Source organism: Micrasema longulum, unplaced genomic scaffold (assembly GCF_059751315.1).
Source record: "Micrasema longulum isolate JH-2025_06_02 unplaced genomic scaffold, ASM5975131v1 h1tg000371l, whole genome shotgun sequence".
NCBI classification, from domain to species: Eukaryota; Metazoa; Arthropoda; class Insecta; order Trichoptera; family Brachycentridae; genus Micrasema; species Micrasema longulum.
Window position 1 is genome coordinate 89,229 of NW_028277572.1, and position 17,828 is coordinate 107,056.

A 17,828-nucleotide genomic window follows, 5' to 3' on the forward strand; every position below is an offset into this window, starting at 1 on the left:
GTAAAATTCATTGGTAGGCGGCCTCTATGGCGTACTGGCTAAGACGCGCACGGAAGCTTTCGTGTTCGATTCCCTGTGAGAGCACAGGAATCTAATGTGATTTTTCTCAAGCCTGGGTGCGTAGAATTAAGAAGAGTCATAGAATTAAGAATAGTCCAGAAGAAGTGTAGAACCATATTTGAACACATTGGACTGTTTTCTAAAATCTCCTCACTTTGCCTCACTTTTGCAGCGCGCATTCGTGAAGTCACCGCGTAATGTTGCCAAATGGGAAAAAATATAATCAAATCGAATCCCACTCTACCCCAACTTGATTCCATTTTCTAATAGTGAGTTATTTACAACTCGTTGAAAATGGCCCTCAAAATTAAATATTTGGGTAAATCATAAGAACGCAAATATTTCATTTTTTAAAAAAAAAAAAAAAAAAAAAAAATGTAAGGTTAAAAAAAAGCAATTTTTTGGATTCTCTAAAATTTTATCGTGCACGCGGAAACATTGATTGACACAACATAGTAGATAAGTAAACGGTTATTTAATAAGATTAATTGAATTAATGAACCTTTGACTTAAAATATAAAAAAAAAATATTTTACATTAACCGGATATTTTTATATCCTGTTAAATAATGTTTGATGTTTTGAAGATAATGTTGGTCAAATTCCCACCAAGGCGCTGTTTAATCCGAGCTCCAATTTTTATTAGTTCTTTCATTAGATGAGCTATTGCTGAAAATAGATGAGCTATTGGTAAAAAAAATTACTACCCTGGCAACACTAATGAAATGTCCATTTTGTTTTTTTCGACAATCTGACAGATAGAAAAATAATTCAATTTTTAAGTAATGCATTTGCCACTTACACATTCATTTGCTAATTACTCATAAAATGTGATCCCATCCTGTTTTGGATTATTGGCGTCATTACCTACCATTCGTGAGGTCCTAGGTTCGATTTCTGGGAGGGGGGATGTGAAATATTGATTTATAGTTTAAATGTTATTAAATGTTTGTTTGTTACCACTTACCGACTTTTCTACCGGTTTCGAGACGTACCCGTCTCTTCGTCAAAACACCAATCAAACCAACATGCAAAACTCACCATACACCATCACCATTGTAGTTGTTGCACAAAAATACAAATCCAACATGCCATGCTTTTTAGTGGGCAACCCTTACATGCACTGATGAGGTTATGAAAAAGTTTGATGTTGTTGGAGAAATAGTAGGGGTAGAGTAAGGGGAGAGAGTATGAAGAGAGGGGCGTGAGTTTAATGGGTATAGGGTGACTATGACAATAGAACATCTGTTAATGGACTATATTGAAAGGTTATTTGATTATTGATCAAAGGAACACTATTTTTGAAAGCCTTCTAAATGTGAAATATTTCCATATTATTTACTATTAATCCTTTTTTATTTGTATGTAAGATTTTAACTCCTGTATCCATATTAAAGTCATCATTAAAATCGATGATGATTTTCGAATTCGGATAAATTGTTATTGTGAAGACACCTCATGCGTTCCTTAACGCGAATATCAAAATTTATTGATGTTCTTCCACTACAAATATTTAATAATATTTAATTAAATGTTTGACCACAAATTAAATCCATTAATTATTTATAATATTTAAATGTTGTTTAAACGACAATATAAAAAGCCTTTGGAATCATTTTGAAAAAAAACAGATATACGAGGGTAAAGTCGATGGTAAATGAAATGAAATTATTAACATATAAACAAAGAATATTTTACAATACAATGATATTTGTTCATAAAATTATAAACTCTAATAAAAAAACAGAATTTTGTAAAAAAATTGATCGGAACCAGCTTGAACACGATCACAATACTAGAGAAAAGAACAAAATTAGACTTCCATTTAGGAAAAAGGCAAAGTCACAAAATTCAATTTTATTTAAAGCAATTAAAAAGTATTACGAAATGGAAAAAAATATTTATGAAGAAAAAAACATATCAAAATTTAAAATAATGGTCAAGACATATGTGATAAACAATTTATAAATTAAATATATTTGCAATGTTATTATTAGAACACACATAACAATATGTATAATATGTGTGCCCTACTTTAAGATTTAAATAAAAAAATTAAAAAAATCAATGTTCCTGGACTGATGACGGAAGCGTACGACTGGCATGTAACGAATTATTTAAATACACCACCGTTGGTGTTTTTGTGTAGTTGCAATTTTTAAATCATTCAAGAAATTTCTGATACAAAATTATTATTCTCAACCGTGGTTGTTCAAATCAATATACTTTTAGTACTTTACATAAACCTCGTTAATTAATAAGCAGGAGAGTTTGGTCGCACCCTTTTTTGTCCAATTTCCTCGTTAGCTTCGGCCCTGGAGAATTAGGGAACAGGGGTTCGTCTAAGCTTCGGAGTTTCTAACAGGGGCAAGGCCGAGAATTGTTCGGCCGTATGTTTTAATTTGCTCACATTTTGGCCAATGGACTCTTAGGAAAGTACGTTAATGCTAGCCCACCTGAGAGCAAAGTGGTCCTATTACTCTCCGTAACCAATGTACGTAAGTTGTCATTAGCTGGGTGTAAAGTGGTTGTTATAAACATTAAGATATAATATATATATAAATAAAAGCAAACCCATCACTTCTATATGACAAGCAATGGTGAGTTAAGTATGTAAGTGTTTACTGTTTATTAGAAGAATACAACTCTTAAATCTATTGCAACAGATAGGAAAAATACTTTTGAGGGAGAATATGGAAATCTAAGTATTTAGAGGGTTTTTTTTATTCGTAGTTACATATTTACATATTTATTACAGCATTTTACGTGTAATCATATGTACGATAGGTTATTTGAGTAGCAATAGTAAACATACATATTTTTTATTTTTGCTGGTGAGTCATCTAAACTACCTTATTTTTATTTCATTTATTCAAATTCATAAAAAAATTACATTTTCTAGATCGCGCCAAACTAATAATAAATCAAAGTTTTTTGGCGCGTTTACTATACAAATAAAAATATCAGAAAATTATCCTAAAAAACAAATCAACACAAAAATAAAAATTTTAGTACCAAAAATGTTAAAAGTAATACTAGAAACCTAACAAGGGATAGTCTCAGTTATTTTTGTCATAAATATTACACACTTTAGTAAAACATTTTTATCCGTTTTGGCAGTTTTTCCAAACCTAAAGTTTGCATGAAATAATTTATAAATGACATTCATGTACAGGTGCGAAGATTTTTACGGTCACTGTTATCAGTATGTTTCTTTTTTAGGTAAAACCGTGTGTGTTGGATTTGTTCCGATTTTCGGCTACCATTGCAGGAGCCATATATAGGGTAAACTGTGTCTTCTGCAATGGTAACCGAAACGTCGGAACAAATCCAAAACCCAACAAAGAAACATTTTGAGATGCACGTGTGTTTCATATTTTTACTAGAGCTGATATAAGAAGAATATATGTCCCCTACTTCCAGATTTTAAAATAAATAAAACTATCATTGGTTGGTTTAAGCGGCCATTTTACACACTGTGTAACATTCACCATCATGCTTATTTTTAAACATCTACATTTTCTACACACTTTTGTCCGTTTATTTTCAAATGTTACAGTGTGCAATTGGCCACTTAAACCAGCCAATGACATACCATCCTTCCTGTGCCTTGTCAGGTCCCCCGACGTTGGCGATCACTGCCGCGAAAGTGTTTCTCTCCTGCGCCACTTGTATATTCCGCAGCCAGGAAGACTGCTTATTGATTTACTCACCGTAGTGATTCCTGGAAACCAGAGTGGTTTCCTGTTGCCTTTCCTAGTGGATTTTTTTGTCGGGGTTACATTCCCTTAGCTGGTGTTTTCTAGTTTAAAGGCTCCAGAAACTCGCCTTTTGTCCTCTCGTTATCTGGTGTGATCACACTAATGTAATGAAAGAGAAATTTGAAATGTACAAATTCTTCAAAATAAGGCGATGAAGATTATACTCTAAAGAACTCAACAAAGTTTGGCAGTAGGTCCTTGGAAAATATTGGCCATTCCGAATATAATAAACGGCCTGATGAGCTAAAACACGAAAAATTGAATAAAAAGACCAGAAGGGTCGCAATTAAAAAATATTTTATAAATCTTTTTGATAGTGATAATTATTAATGTTGTTTATATAAGATGGTGTTTTATATTTCTTATACAATAATGTTTTCTTTTTATTTCGGATGTATTGATTTGTATGATATTATGTATTGTCAAAAAAATGATTTTTTTTATGTACGGTCCCAAATGAGTTTCTTGATTAACTCATGGGAGTATAATATGTGCTTTTTGAATTATTTGTTTTGTTAATAATAAAAAAAAATAAAAAAATAGTCTCTATTCTAATAAAGGAAGATTGCACAAAAAAATTGGCTTGTTCACAGTAAAGCAACAAGTTAAATATAATGTAGCAATTTTATACATAAAATAATTAAGGGGATGAATAAAATAAAAACAATAATATAATTCAACCAACAATGTCATACATATGAAACAAGGGGTAAAAAAAGATAAGATTACAATGAGGAGAAAAACAGAATCTCAAAACTTAAAACAAGGGATTAAAGCTGTACAATGAGTTAACTGAAGAAATAAAGGAAAAGAAAAAATCAAAATATTGTAAACATATTTTAAAAATTTGTTGTTGAGAAATTTTGATAAAAAAATTGTAATATTATTAAAAGTTCATATTAGTTCTTAAGATGTTATGAACTAACTTAATTAAGCATAAATAAATAAACATAGTTGTGAGTGTGATCTCATTGTCCAGGGTTCACGACGTGGACGCTAAAGAGTGGAATTAGTCAGTAGTGTTGCTGGTGGAATGCAACTAGGCATTCGCAGCATTTTATTGAATCACACCCTCCAGGAAGATGTGACTCACTGTGTCCCTACTGACAGACCGTATTGTAAATGCTTTGACCTCTCAGTTGCAATAGAATTTAATATTCATAACTCCTTAAAGATTAAATCCAGCCTTGTTTACTAACGTTTGGGCAAATTCAAAATATTGTTGATAAAGTTATGTATGTGCAATAGAATTAGAAAACTGGACGAGTGTTTTCAACTCGATGGCTGCTCTTAAATAAACATCCTGAATAAGAAAATCGAAGGGAGACAAGTCCGCTAAGTTATATTGTAGTTTTCGGGTTTACCCACCATTCTAGCGCTCATGGGTTTGATTTATTTATATACAGGTAGTATTGTTACACATTATTTGGCATAAAAGTCCCAACTCCATGGCGCCAAAAGTTCTGTGTTAAGTTGGGACGAGGAATTTGTTGGCACAGACACATTTGTATATCACCACAAATACAGGATCAGATCAAAATCAGTTCAAAATATTGAGCACTCTCGGTACGGTAAATGAGAATTCCGAGTTGTTAAAACTATAATATTTTTTAGTTATGGACCGGCACCTAAATCGTTAGACTGATCTTCTTACCTTCATGAAACGGATGATTGAAATACTTGACATTTGGTTTACCAATGCAGTGCCCTATAGACCACTTGGTCTAAAAAGGGGTTGATGGTTATAAAATTATTCGTCTTTCGTTTTGCTTTTATTAATTTATCATAACTACAAATCTTATATATTTTATTATAATTGATCTAACATTTAAAACTTCCGATCGCCTTAAAAATATATTCTAAATATTGAAATGTAAATATCTGCCAGTGTTTAAATTTAAAACAGTTATTTTAGTTACAGTCCGTTTTGTATTTTCATACATAACTCCTGTTGTATCTATTTTAAAAAAAATTATCTGAAAACCTTGGCAAAATTATTCTGAATGATGTAGGTACTTTTTTATTTGTCTTTACGTACAAAAACCTTAATGGCAAAATATAAATAACGTTTTTCAAAAACGCATTTACAATTATTTTGAATAAAAATACATACGCCTTTCCATATTTGCATATCACACGTTCGAAAACGGCAGATGAAGCTGGGTGCTTTTATGGATTTTTGGATGGTCCAAACTCCGTATTTGTGAATGCGAATGGACAGGACCTTATTACTATAACGATTTGCTCGACGTGTACGTGCGTTCCCGCGCATTTCTTTCTGCCGAAAATAGCGAAAGAAAAAATCTTTTTTTTTAATTCGTCCTTTATTAATTCTAATACATCATAGTATTGAATAAATAATATTTTTCATAAATTCGCTAGTAATAAGCACCGCTGTGTATTCATTTTCTCAGCGCTCAAGTGTGAACTGCGACCGAATTTTCGTGCTGTCCCAGCGCAGCGTACTGTCCTGCGCGGTCGAAGCTAGGACAAGACAATATTGCCCTATTCAACTCAATTCAATGAATTTATTAAAAATAATATATACAATACAAACTAGAATTCAAGACGTACATCCTATAAAAACATTAAAAATACATAAAGAGACTCTTGTTCAAAATAGTAGTATTTTTTTGCCTCAACATCTCGGTTCCTTAGAACAGGCATTGCCTACTCAAGTATTCCGCTTCACCGCACTCCTTTGCTTTCTTGATTTATTTTTAGTGTTTAAGTAGAATATTTGTTTATAATTTGGCTTAAGGGATTTTTCTAATATATAAATAAATCCTGCTCCGGAAAATACCTTCGGATGCATGGAATAGATCAACCATCCAGAACAATGTTGTTAAGCATAGCGGTAGCCCTTCCAACAGGCATAACCATCGGCAGGTTGGTTCTGTTATCGGAACATAAAACTATCCATGCTGAGGCTGTCTTAGACAGTTATCGGGGGCATATAAAACAATGCTGATCATAATCCCAGAATTATCGATCATACCTCGCAACAATCGATCGTGTTTTCAAGTGTTGTCAAGTATACATTCCTTCTAGTTTCTAAACTCTTGTAGCCAAGCATATCCTGGAGAAACTTGGTCGGGTAGAGCCAATGATAATACCCGCACTCTCTCTTGTAGAGATATCTCAGAAACTTCTTTTGGATTTTCTCTACTATAAGAGAGTACTATACGAGGTTTGCTACTTAAGTTTTGAGATATGGCAACAGCAGTGTGAACATGTCAAATCTGACAATGTTTATTGACAGTTGTTTGTTTTATCATCGTAAAGTTTGTTATTTTTAATGGTAAACTTATTTAACGTTTTGTCATACGAGAAATATTTGCGTTGTTTATGGATACTTGAAAAATTGATGTTGTTAGATAAATTGAACTTAATAGTGAATATTTTCGTGCGATGATTTTCTATGACTTTCAACGTGGATTAAACCAACAACAGTGTGCCAATCAACTCGCTGTGACTTTTGGTGATAAAATACCATCTTGAGTCACCGTGTTTTACTGGTTTTCTGGATTTAATCGAAATTGCACTTCGTTACAGGACAAATTTCGTTAAGGTCGTCCAAAATTGACTGTTGTGCCAGAAAAATCGATGCTTTGTGTGAACTGATTTTGCAAGATCGTCATTTTACATACCGTGAGATTGAAGCATGCTTGGACATCAGTTCTATTTGCATACATTCAATATTGCATGAACATTTGGTTGTCAAAAGATTTTTTCGCGTTGGATACCGCATAATTTGACAATCGCCCAAAAAAAGGCTCGTGTCGATTGGTGCAAACAAATGTTTAAAAAATTCAATCGCGGTGCATCAAAAGACGTTTTTAAGATTATGATAGACGACGAATTATAGGTCTATGCATATAAACCCGAAATAAATGAAAAATCGACGGTATGGGCCTTTAAGGAGAGCCAAATCGAACAAAAGTTGGTAGCGCACGAAACACTTCGAAGCAAATGGTCGCCTGTTTTTTCGGAATAACTGGATATGTCGCTACAGTTCTATTAGAGCAGCGTAGAATGGTCAATTTAAAATAGTACGCTACAAAATAGTACGGAAGTGTTCGGAAATATAAAGGAAACCAAATGCAAAAGACGAGTCATTCTCCACCACGACATTGCAAGCTTTTCACACATTAGCTCAAACAAGTGAATTTTTGAGCATTTAAAACATCGAATTGATAAATTATCCACCGTACAGTCCTGATTTGGCACCCAACGTTTTTTTTTAACTCCCGCATGTCAAAAATACATTGCGAGGTCAACGTTTTTCGACGCTTGAAGGAGCGGTTGATACGTTCAAATCACATGTTTTCGAGGTACCTCAATCGGACTGGAAAAAGTGTTTCAAAAATTGGTTCAAGCCTCAGTGTAATAATGCGTAACCTATAGAGAAGCCCTATACCTATGTTTCATAAAACGCAAGCGATGTTAGTTAGCAACAAATTGGAGGCCATTTTGGTGACCATTTTGTTTGACAACAAACACATAACGGTTCTGTCTGATGCTTTTGTCGCTGTGCTTGGCTTTGTTCGTATATAACTTGGATATTTACGTTATAATAAATAAAAATTGACTATGGTGAATTGCAGTATGTTTAATTGCAGCAATAGGAGCGTTAAAGGTGTTAAAGGTGTCAGTTTTCACAGGTAATTGATTCCGAATATTTTCCCATGATTGACATTGATTTTTGGCATTTAATGTCCCGACACGTATATTACGTTGCTTAAACTCTTTCCTTGTATCAACATATTTACTTCAGGTATTATTTTTTCTCAATTTAGGGAATAAATTTGTGAATTAAAGTATGTTTGCTATTGATAATGACGGTTGATTAAGGGCAATATGTTGGGGCCGCACTAGGCATCCTAGGCCGAGTAAAGGTTGATTCAAATTTTACTTAAAAATAGCAACGGTAACCTTAAAATCGCATCTTAAATGACATGTCCAAATTACAGGCCGCTACGACTCGCCGTTTCGGAGATGTGACGGACAAACAAACAAACTTAACACCGCACTTTAGCTCCATGGAGCTGGGATTTATGCCTCAATAAAAGTTACATACGTATATTGGGAATAAAATGAATAAATGAATAAAAAAGTAAACATACTCATGTATTTTCAGTTTTATAAAATAAATATTGGCGAATTATAGAAAAATTAATTTGAATAACCCTTCAGTAATAAATGCACAGGTACATATTTAAGAGTATTTACAATGCAAACGAATATCTACTAGGCGATTCTCGACCTAAGTACCGCCTATTTTTTGCTGCAAACTGTAGCTAACTTAATACCCAACAGTCATATAATGGTTTTTCTACGTTTGGGCTTCTGTATAGCTTGGCGCATTATTACTCTGAAGTTTAAACGCATGCAAAAGTGTATCGATCTTCAAGAGAATATTTTGAAAAACAATAAAGCCATTTTTGATTATAAATATTTGTTTTTACTTGTCTATCTCAAAACTTAAGTAGCAACCCTCGTACAATGAACTGTCCACGTGTAAACAATCCGTAACGATTGCGGAATATATGCATCACTTTATTTAACGTTGTGATAATTATTTTGTTTCAGAAAAAACTACGTGATGGGGTGGGATAAGATATCCCCATATGAGATAAAGATGACTCTCGTCATCAGGGATTTCGGGAAGAATGACCTCGGCACCTACATGTGCGTGGCAACTAATCCAGTGGGCAGAGCAGATGGAACCATTAGATTATACGGTAATTTTTTTATACATTTTTCATATCGAAATCATTATTCACTTTGTGGTATGACATTTTTTACTTATCATCAGAACTTGAACTTTAGTTCAATAACTCTGAAGTTCAAATAGTTTATATAAATTTGTGACTACATAAATGCAATTATTTTTTATAAAACTTGTATTTAAAGCACTAATTGAACGTAGTTTTGCAGAAAGCAGTCAGCTATAGAAAACTAAAACTGTGATAATAGAGTTTTAATAAAAATAGTAAATTATTAAATTTATACAACGGTTAAATTTTGTCGACTTTCACAAATGATAAACAATAAACACATTCGTTTTTTTTTTATGTTACAAACAAGAATCTAATTTAAAGTAGTGTAAGATTTTTGTAGTTTCGTGGGTGTTTTCTGCAAATTGAGAAATGCTATTTTTGTGATGAACACTATTTTCAGGTGATTATCATGGTTAATTCATACAAAAGCGGTCTGGCTGTTTTTAGCAGAATATAGAATTGACCTTACTTCACTCTATAACACCAATATCTCATTTTTTCAAAACTGGGGACTGGCTGCTTTCTGCCTTACTACGTTCAATTACAACTCGTTTAAAAATGGCCCTCAATATTAAATATTTGGGTAAATCATAAGAACGCAAATATTTCTTTTTTAAAATTGTATGGTTGTTTATTAAAATAAAATAAATATAAAGCGCACTTCCTGTCACATGAACAAAGAGCAACATGACAAAAACACTTTGTTATGGTAGTTTATGTGTATTTCATTTTTACATGTACTTCAAATGTTTCTTTTATTTTTTTATTGCATGTTTCTTTTATATGTTGATATGCCATGTATTTTTTAATTTCCTGTTTTCTACAATATATATATGATATGGATTGTTTAAGTGTTTAACATTATATTCGTCCCAACTCAACACAGAACTTTGGTTCCATGGAGTTGGGATTTGCGTCTCAATTAAATGTTACATAAATATATTGTAAATAATATTTATGTAACATTTAATTGAGAAATGTAAAATTATCAGAAATGTAAAATTTTGTTGTCACTGCAAAAAACCGTATGGGAACAATTATTACTTGTTGATGATATTAACATGACAAAGGTTTGAAAAAACATAATATTCATAAAGTTTTAAGCAATTATGCACAAATAAAATATTTTTTTAAAAAGCATTCAGTCAAATAATAAGTTCAAAATATTTAAGAACGTTACACATACGACGAACGACACAATTTTTTAAAACATATAAGTACTAAAAAACATTATAAACCATTTCCTTAAAATTAAATATGATTTTTATATTTGTTATATTTACTCTTCTTTTTTTTGTCTATCCGTAGTTGTCCTCAAAACCTAGTTTTCTTAATTAAGATTGTTAGCTGCCCTGTACGTGTTATTAAGATGCTTTCTTTTTTTATTACCTTCTTTATGTGTGTTCAATTCAAATTTAATTTTAAAAAATACAGTTTCTTAATTTTTATTATTAAATATTATAATGTATTTTTTTATTTTTTTTAAGAAACGACAATGATATAATAACATTTAAAATACAGTTCAAAGTCAGACTAGCGAAGTTTCTAAATAAGGATTATACATATTATTAAATTGTGTTACAACAAAAGGGTGTGTTTATGTGTATTTGTATAAGAGTAAGTGTAGATGTGTGTTTATGTGTATCTGTGTGGGAGTAAGTGTTCAGTTGTGTGTAAAGTGGTCATTATATCAATTATGTATTAATAGCTTCAGTACAGGAATTTACACACCTTGTAAATTATCTAGAAATATTTATGTGCATTCGATTTTACATTGTTAAATTGTATAAGTCGACTATGTACTTTTTACTGTGATTATATTATGTTTTTATTTACATATTATATTTTGTAATATTAGTATATATTTATATCTTATGTTATATTTGTATTGCAAGTGAATTGAGAACTACTTTTTGTTAATAAATGTCGTATTTCGACACTGAAGCTAAACTGAATAAACTTGTAAGATTTTTTAAATAGAGACACGTTGTTTGTAGCAACGAATCAACACTTGAATATGCATAATTTAATGGTACATAGATTTATTATCTATTTGTTCATTTATTTTGTACACAGGTTTGGCATCTTTATTGAACATCGCTTGTTTACTATATTAATCCAGAATGTTCCCGTTTTTCTCAAATATCATTGCGTCTCCGTGATATTTTTATTTTGTTTCATTCTTTACAGAGATAAAAGTGACAACAACTACGCCTTCCACTACCACAACGACACGTCAGACTACGACACCTGTCATGGAAGTGATCACCCACCCAAGTGAGTTCATTCCTACTTTATTTGTCACGCAATGTCAGTGTGGAAGAATGTGGGGAAAGTGACATGAAAAAACTGTCAAGGACCAAAAGTTAATTAGTTATATAAAAAGAAATACAGTCAATCCTCTTATTACGCGATTAATTCTTACCGCGTTATATGGAAACCGCGCGATCGGACACCCTGAATTAATACTAATCAGATTATTTGTACGGCACTATATAGAAACCACTGCCGTATTATATGAAAACCGTGCTTTAAGAAACTTAGCATGAATACAAATCATTTTATTCATACTGAGTTATATAGAAATCACGCTAAGCAAGTTTTAGAAATAATGAAATTGTACATTAATCAGACCAATTTATTTTATATTACATACGTATATAAAAATTCGATCTCAAAGTCTTAGTTTCGAAGTATAAGTTTAATAAATAAAATTGTAAGAAATATTTGTTATTTTACATATTTGAGTGTAGGATTATTAAATACGATACATATTTCACTTAATAAAATTTTAAACTAAAAAAATGTTTTTAACCAAAAAATTGAATACGCATCAGATGCTTCTCATTTATCATAACTGTCAAATAATATTATTATCCTCACCCTTTTTTTTGACGGGCTGAAAATCCTATTTTTTTATTTACGTACATAAGTTTATTGTACATTATTTGAGACATAAGTCCCGACTCCATGGGACTAGAAGTCTTGTGTTGAGATGGGACGACCAATTAGTTGTCACACACAGACACATGAGTATATCACCACAAATATAGGACCAGAAACATTTTATTTTTTTTAAACATACATATGGTTCATCAGTATGGTAATATGGTATTCAAATTTTCATCTTCTAAAGTAGTATTATTTTGTAATTCTGTCCAAACCTCTTTATATGGAGCAATATACAATTTTTAAAAGACATTTTTTGTAAATTTTCTCAAACTCATAAAATAATCATAACTCGAAAACTACGCCAAATCGTGGAACATACATAGGGGTGATTCTGATAACCCTTAATATGAGGCACTTACGTTTTACCTTTAGACGTCACTTTTCTGGCTACCTGTATAATGCAGCTTTGCAGGTACTGCAATACTAAATATGAATATTTTTTAAACTCTGATGTCCCTTTTTCCTTACGTGCATCGCCGTCCTAACACCGCCCTATTTTATAACAGGTATACTTCGCTTATTGCTGAAATTTATTTTTTCATTCAATCATAAAATATAATATCTGTGGCTCAGAGGCAGATGGATGCGAACCCAGAATTCGATGAAATGACATTTCGATTTTTGCATCCACTTATGATCATGTCCATTGATTTTGAGGAAATGTAAGTCTTGTAATGAAAAAACTAATATATTTAGATATTTAAAAAAGATATTTAAAAAACTAATATATTTAAAATTTTTGCGTTTTATCAATTTTAAATTAAGTATACCGATTGAACACATCAATTACTCATACTTAAATGATTATTTAAACATCCAAACATTAGAAAACAGACGAAAATTAAATGACTTGCTTTTTTTGTTTAAAATAATAATGTCGATGTTCGATTGTTGTGAACTTATCAGTTTGATTAATGTGCGAGTGCCTGGTCGAGTTACCCGATGTAATACTTTGTTCTACTGCGGTCCATCATCGACCAATTACAGCGCGAATTCGCCAGTAATGCGGATGCATGTACTCGCGAACCAATATGCTAACAACATCGATGTTTTTAGCGTAAGTCTTGTAAATTTTAAATATCAATGTATATGTTCCTTATCAAATAGAACTTAATATTCTGTTCATATTGTATTTTATAACATTATGTACCTAGCTGCTTTAAACCTTTAATTGTATTTCTTTAGCTTATTAAAAAAAAAATAGAAATATATTGCTTTGATTTTTTTAAAACCAACTTAACTTTTAAACACAGTTCTATATTTTATTACAGTATATTGTATTTTTTTTAAATGTATGTTGTTAATACACTCATCTTTTTATTTATACACCAACTATACTTCTTAACACTGTTCCTTTATTTTGTTCCTTTATTTTATTTCTTTATATTGTGTTTTTTTTTAAAATCTATGTTGTTTATATACTCATCTTATTTTTTTATACCAACTTTACTTCTTAACACTGTTCTTTCTTTTGTTTGCTTTATATTGTATTTTTTAAATTTAATGTTGTTTATATACTTATATTTTGTAAAACTTTCATGTATGTAAAAGCCTTATGGGCGTGAAAAAATAATAAAAATAAAAATAAAAAAAAAAATAAAAAATACAAATAAATCCTATGAATTATTAGAAATCACTTAGAGAAAGTAGACTCTTTAGGATTTTGTTAAACATTTGAAGTTAGGATTTGCATCCGACTGCTTTTGATATACACATATATATGAAGACTACAGGAAAAGAATGATGTAAGTCACATTTTGGGGAAAATTGACTTAAAATTGCAGTTATGTCAACAAAACTTGATACTAAAATAAAGAAAAACAAACTGCAGAAGAAAGTGAATAGTCACTGACATATTCGCTCTTCAAATGTGGTGAACAAGGAAAAAAAGGTGTAAATCACCACAGAATATACTAAACATTGTTTAATGCTAAGGGCAAAAATTTATACTGTGTTTTGTTCAATTCCTACTAGCAGACCAGTCTATTATACTTCGCCTAGACCAGCCTACTAGAATTTGTATATTTGGGTAGTATGTTTACTAGAGATGGAAATATGGACAAGGATATTGAAAGGAGGGTTAGTGCCGGTAACAGAGTTAATGGTGCCTTAAAGTCTGTCGTAGCAAATAAGTGTCTATCGCAAGAGGCTAAATTAGCAGTTCATAATGGAGTTCTGGTACCAACCCTAATGTATGGAAGCGAAGCATGGAGTTGGAAAAAAAGGGACGAAAGTCGACTGAATGCTGTTGAAATGCGATCCCTCAGGCGAATGTACGGAAAAACAATGTATGATAGGTGCCCTAATGTCGAAATTAGAGCAGAATGCAAGGCTGAGTTAAGCATTATCGACAAAATTAAGAAAGGTCTTTTGCGATGGTTCGGTCATGTGGAGCGAATGAATGATGAAAGAACGGCTAAAAAGATTTATGATGCGAATGTGTCTGGTTGTAGAAGTCGAGGAAGGCCGAGAAAGACATGGCATGATCAAGTACAACAAATTCTTGAAAGTGGTCATGTGAAAAGTCGGAATAAACGACGTGCGTGCATGAGAAGATGTATGAATGTGAAGGAAGCAAAGGAAGTGTGCCAGGACAGAGTGGTGTGGCGTTCTATCCTCTCTGCCTACCCCTCCGGGGAAATGGCGTGATGGTTAGTTAGTTAGTTAGTTAGACCAGTCTACCAGTAAAAATGAAATATTTTTAAATATCATTATTGAAAGGACGTGAAAGTCACTATAGTTGAAAGAAAAACTCAAGAGTCAGTATATTATTGAGGCCTATATATCCACTTTCAGATCGACTACAACTTTTTATCACCGTTTTATAAGAAAATAATATGTACCTTTCCAAGCAAACCCATTTGTAAATTACAAATTTAAAAAAGATAATCCTAAATGGATATCTCATGGAAATATAATATTATAGTTCCTGGAAAACAACAGTTGAAAATACTTTGACTATCACAAAAGAAAAATACAAAGATATTTTGAATTTATCAATGTTTTGAAGCCTCCAAGATGTATGTCATATAAAAAATCTTTTACCAAATAATATTAAATATTTGCATATAAACACTTACCGACTTTTTTATGTATACTGATTTCGAGACGTACCCGTCTCCTCGTCAGGACACCAATTAAACCAACATGCAAACCAACATGCAAAACCCCCTATACACCTTCACCATAGTTGTTGTACAAAAATATAAAACCAACACGACATGCATTTTAATAAGCACATGCAATGATAAGGAAACACATATACTGATAATATTATGAAAATATTCAATGTTGTTTGAGAAATAGTTTAAAAAAGTAGAGGGGATGGAGGGAGGGGGTAAGCTTAATAGGTTTAATAGGGTGACCATTACAGTGGAACGTCGTATAAAGGACTATATTGAAAGTTAGTTTGATTATTGATCAAAGGAACATAATTTTCTAAAGCTTTCCGAATGTGAAATATTTCCATATTATTTACTTTTAACCCTTTATTATTTGTATGTAAGATTTTAACTCCTGTATTTTTTTATTAAAGTCATTATTTAAATTGATTAGATGATTTGCGAATTCAGAAAAATTATTATTGTGAAGACACCTTATATGCTCTTTAACACGAATATCAAAATTTCTTGATGTTCTTCCAACGTAAACTGAAGGACAAGAACTGCATTTTAATTGGTAAATACCTGAATTATTTCATCAAATAAAAGAGAAAAAACTAGAAGAGACGGGTACGTCTCGAAACCGGTAGACATAAAAAAGTCGGTAAGTGGTTATATACAAATATTTTATAACACTTAGGAAAATGTTTGACCATAAAGTTAATGCTTTGAATATTGATAAAAATCTTTTAATTAAACTGTAACCAGTGACACAACATTTTTTTCCTGTATTTCCTGACATACACCTTTTTCCCCTGAATAATTTGACTTTGGTTTTTTGTTTTTATTTTAGGTTTATATACTGAAATATTTGTACTTTTTGGTTAGAATTTATCTGAAACAAACATACAATATTTTGAAATTCTCTAAATGTTTGTAGACAAATGACTGGATTTCACCCCCTAGAGATAAAAAGATTCAGATAAACCAATTATAAACAAAGATAGAGAACATTTTAGAGAAGGGAATACGGAATTCTAGGCATTAACAGGACTTTTTTTTAAATTTATTTATTTTTTCATAAACGGCATATATTGCATTTTACATATATTGAACATAAATATGAAAAAAAATATATGTATAAATACATAACAAAAATTTATAAAATTGCGTAACTATAACAATAGTAACGATTAGGTAAATACACATAAGCAACCAAAACCAATCCAAAAGCAAACTTATGAGTTGTCGTTGGCTGGTTTAACTGGCCACTTTACCTACTGTGTAACATTCGCCATTTTGCCTTTGTTTGAAGCTCTTTAACTTCACAAAATCAACAGATGGAAGAATTGAAGAAACATGAATGTTCAAACATAGGCAAAATGGTGAATGTTACACAGTGTGTAAAGTGGCCATTGAAACCAGCCAATGACAGGTCATAAGCCCTGTAAATGCCTAGACTTTCATATTCCCTTCTCCAAAATGTTCTCCATCTGTGTTTGTAATTTATTAAACAATCATACGTTTGTCTAGAAAGCTGAGTGTTATTTATTTATTAACGGACATTGTCCAATTTATAGGGTTTAAATATTACAATAAAAGAATATTAACATATTACAACAGAGATGAAGAACATTTAAAATAAGGTAATATAGAAGTCTAGGCATCTACAGGGATTATGATCTGTCAATGGCTGGTTTAAGTGGCCACTTTACACACTGTGTAACATTCGCCATTCTGCCCATATTTGAACATCTATATATTTCTTCGATTATTTCATCTGTTGATGTTTGTGAAGTTAAAGAGCTGAAACCTTTATTTATGCGGGTGAGATTCATCTAATCAATTATTTCACCTCCATACTAGGCAACGCCTGAAAAATCTTATTTTTTTCAGGGGACAGGTCATAAGCCCTGTAGATGCCTAGACTTCTATATTACCTCATTTTAAATGTTCTTCATTTCTGTTGTAATATGTTTATATAAACAGCTACCCAGGGAGCTAAATCCAGTCCTTTTCTACAAAAATTTGAACAAACTCAAAATATTGTTCATAAAATAATCATTTAAAACATAAAAAGAAAAGAAGCATCGACAAACATAAGGGACATCAAGACAAGATCTGGATTATTTATTTAGTGCTCGTTTAAAACGTTGTAAATTAAACCAAAAA

The 17,828-nt window shown here is 31.5% G+C and overlaps 1 protein-coding gene across 1 annotated transcript in view; it reads left to right on the forward strand.

Annotated features, from left to right (window-relative positions):
* The window catches only part of LOC148282151 (uncharacterized), a 58,260-nt gene that overhangs the window by 4,400 nt on the left and 36,032 nt on the right, over window positions 1-17,828 (forward strand). The window contains exons 3-5 of the mRNA XM_088225533.1: window positions 8,443-8,484; window positions 9,413-9,564; window positions 11,794-11,880. Coding sequence (XP_088081659.1) covers window positions 8,443-8,484; window positions 9,413-9,564; window positions 11,794-11,880 — 281 coding nt within the window. The remainder of the gene's footprint in view (window positions 1-8,442; window positions 8,485-9,412; window positions 9,565-11,793; window positions 11,881-17,828) is intronic.